This window comes from Macrobrachium nipponense, chromosome 40 (assembly GCF_015104395.2).
Source record: "Macrobrachium nipponense isolate FS-2020 chromosome 40, ASM1510439v2, whole genome shotgun sequence".
In the NCBI taxonomy this organism is placed as follows: domain Eukaryota; kingdom Metazoa; phylum Arthropoda; class Malacostraca; order Decapoda; family Palaemonidae; genus Macrobrachium; species Macrobrachium nipponense.
The window spans coordinates 14038136-14040890 of NC_061101.1; the positions used below are offsets into that span (position 1 = coordinate 14038136).

The window sequence follows — 2755 nt, forward strand, 5'->3', positions numbered from 1 at the left end:
AAGTTATTCCAGGCGACCATGTAGCCCCCCAACACAGACTGCTATGTATGGATCTGAAGTTGAAAAAGGAAAGAAAAACCAAAGCTAAAGGGATAAGGAAAATTAAATGGTACAAATTAGAGAAGGAAGGGGATAAGAAGAGAGAGTTTAAGAGGAGGGTTTTTGGAGGATATTGATATTGGGATTGAAGATGTTCAAGAATGGTGGGCACGAAATGCAGCAGTAATAAGAAGGCATGGAAAGGAGCTGCTAGGACAGACATTTGGTATCATATGGGAAGAAAAGGAGAGTTGGTGGTGGGATGAAGACATTGAGAAAGTAGTAAAAGATAAGAAGGAGGCAAAGAAGAGATGGGAAGAGTCACAGTCAGTGGAAGACAGAAATAGGTACAGAGAGAAAAACAAGGTGGTGAAAAAGGTGGTAGCCCAAGCTAAAGCAAAGTCGTATGATGATGTGTATAATGAGCTGGGGACAAAGGAGGGATTAAAGAAGATGATCAAGCTATCAAAGGCTAGAAATAAGAGCACCAAAGATATAAACACATATCAAACAAATAAAGGATCAAGATGGTGTAGTACTTAGAAAGGAGGAAGACATTGTGAAGAGATGGAAAGAAATATTTCGAACAGTTGTTAAATGAAGAAAATAATAGACTAATAAGAGAGGATGGGCAAGTGAACATTGGCATGGTAACTGAGGTTTTTCTAGGCAAGAGGTACTAAATGCACTGAAGAAGATGAAGAATGGGAAGGCAACCGGACCAGACTTGATTCCGGTGGAGGCATGGAAAGCATTAGGAGATGAAGGAGTGGATATACTGTACGATCTTATGATAAAGATCCTTGAACAGGAAAAGATACCAAATGAGTGGCATGGGAGTATATTGATCCCAATTTTTAAAGGGAAAGGCGATGTCCAAGAGTGTGGTAATTATAGGGGCATTAAATTGATGTCCCACACTTTGAAGATACTGGAAAGGATAAGATAGATGCTAGACTGAGAGAAGAAGTACAAATAGGTAAAGAGCAGATGGGATTTATGAAGGGAAGGGGAACAACAGATGGTATATTTTGTCTGAGGCAAAAATAATGGAGAAATTCGGGGAAAGACCAAAGGGACCTACATATGGTATTCATTGACCTTGAAAAGGCTTATGACCGAGTTCCGAAACAAGAGGTATGGAGGAGCCTGAGGGAGAAGATGGTGCCAGAGAAGTTATGTGCGATTAATACAAGAGATGTACCGGAATGTATTTACCAGAGTGAGGAGCAGTGTTGGAGAGACAGAAGGTTTTGAGGTGAGAGTAGGATTACACCAGGGGTCGGCTCTGAGCCCATTTATCTTTAACATAGTGATGGATGTTATAATAGAGGAAGTAAGGGAGACAGTACCATGGAACATATTGTATGCGGATGATATTGTTCTGTGTGCAGAGAGCAGGGAAGATCTGGAAGTGAAATTGGAAAGATGGAGACAAGTACTGGAGGACAGAGGAATGAGAATAAGTAGATCTAAGACAGAATATATGTGTACCACCACTGAGGGGGATGATAGAGAAAGTATTCAGCTTGGTGGAGAGCAAATAAGGAGAGTTGATAAGTTTAAGTATTTGGGATCTTTTGTTAATGCTGCAGGAAGTATGGAAGAAGAAGTAAAACATCGGGTACAGGCAGGCTGGAACAACTGGAGAGCGGCCTCTGGAGTTCTCTGTGACAAAAGAGTGCCGCTTAGGTTAAAAGGAAAATTTCACAAAACGGTGGTAAGAACAGCAATGCTGTATGGTGCGGAAACAGCAAGCATGAGAAAAACAGAGCAGAAGGATGGATGTGGCAGAAAAAATGAGAATGCTTAGGTGGATGTCTGGGGTGACAAGAGAGGATAGGATCAGAAATGACTACATAAGGGGGTCGACTAAGGTGGTGGAAGTATCAAAGAAAGTGCAGGAGGGGAGGCTGAGATGGTATGGACACCTGTTGAGGAGAGACAAGGACCACGCTGGGAGACATACGATGGGGGTGGAGGTGCAAGGAAGAAGAAAAAGAGGGAGACCAAGAGAGAGATGGAAGGACTGTGTGAGAGGAGACTTACATGAGAAGGGAATTGATGAGGCAGAGAAGCGCAGGATAGAAATAGATGGAAACGGCTCATCCGAAACGGCGACCTCATATAAAAATGGGAACAAGCTGGAAGAAGAAGAAGATTTATATATATAATATATATATATAATATATATATATATATATATATATATATATATATATAAAATATTTATATTTAATATATATATATATATATACTATTATATATATATATGATATATATATATTATATATATATATATATATATCTATATATATATATATATATATATATATATATATATATATATATATATATATATATATATATATATATATTTATATATATATATATATATATATATATATATATATATATGTATGTATGTATGTATGTATGTGTGTGTATTTGTTTATATTTATATAAACAAATGGGTTTCTGTATATCTGTGGATATTGATTGTTTGTATACAATTATTTGGGTGTGAGCATGACTGCCCATTGTAGCGTGATTATTATATGTATCCGTGATTTTTAAAGTCATTGATATAAATTAAAAGAAGATATCTAGGATTTCTTCACCTTTTTTCATATACTCTTGAAGTGCGTTTACGTCATTCCTGATGCTTGATATATTTTCATCACAATCTGAAAAGAAAATGTTGAAAACATCTAAA

General features: G+C 37.1%; 1 protein-coding gene and 1 long non-coding RNA gene across 8 annotated transcripts in view; one reads left to right on the plus strand and one right to left on the minus strand.

Moving 5' to 3' along the window:
* LOC135211937 (uncharacterized) overlaps window positions 1-2755 on the plus strand; it is a 267529-nt gene that overhangs the window by 260505 nt on the left and 4269 nt on the right. The window lies entirely within an intron of this gene.
* Window positions 1-2755, minus strand: part of LOC135211934 (adhesion G protein-coupled receptor E2-like) — a 199347-nt gene that overhangs the window by 72544 nt on the left and 124048 nt on the right. For 3 of the 7 annotated variants that reach the window (XM_064245181.1, XM_064245182.1, XM_064245177.1), the window contains exon 3: window positions 2661-2726. The exons of the other annotated variants lie outside the window; for them this stretch is intronic. In XM_064245181.1, coding sequence (XP_064101251.1) covers window positions 2661-2726 — 66 coding nt within the window. The remainder of the gene's footprint in view (window positions 1-2660; window positions 2727-2755) is intronic. 7 annotated transcript variants of the gene reach the window in all.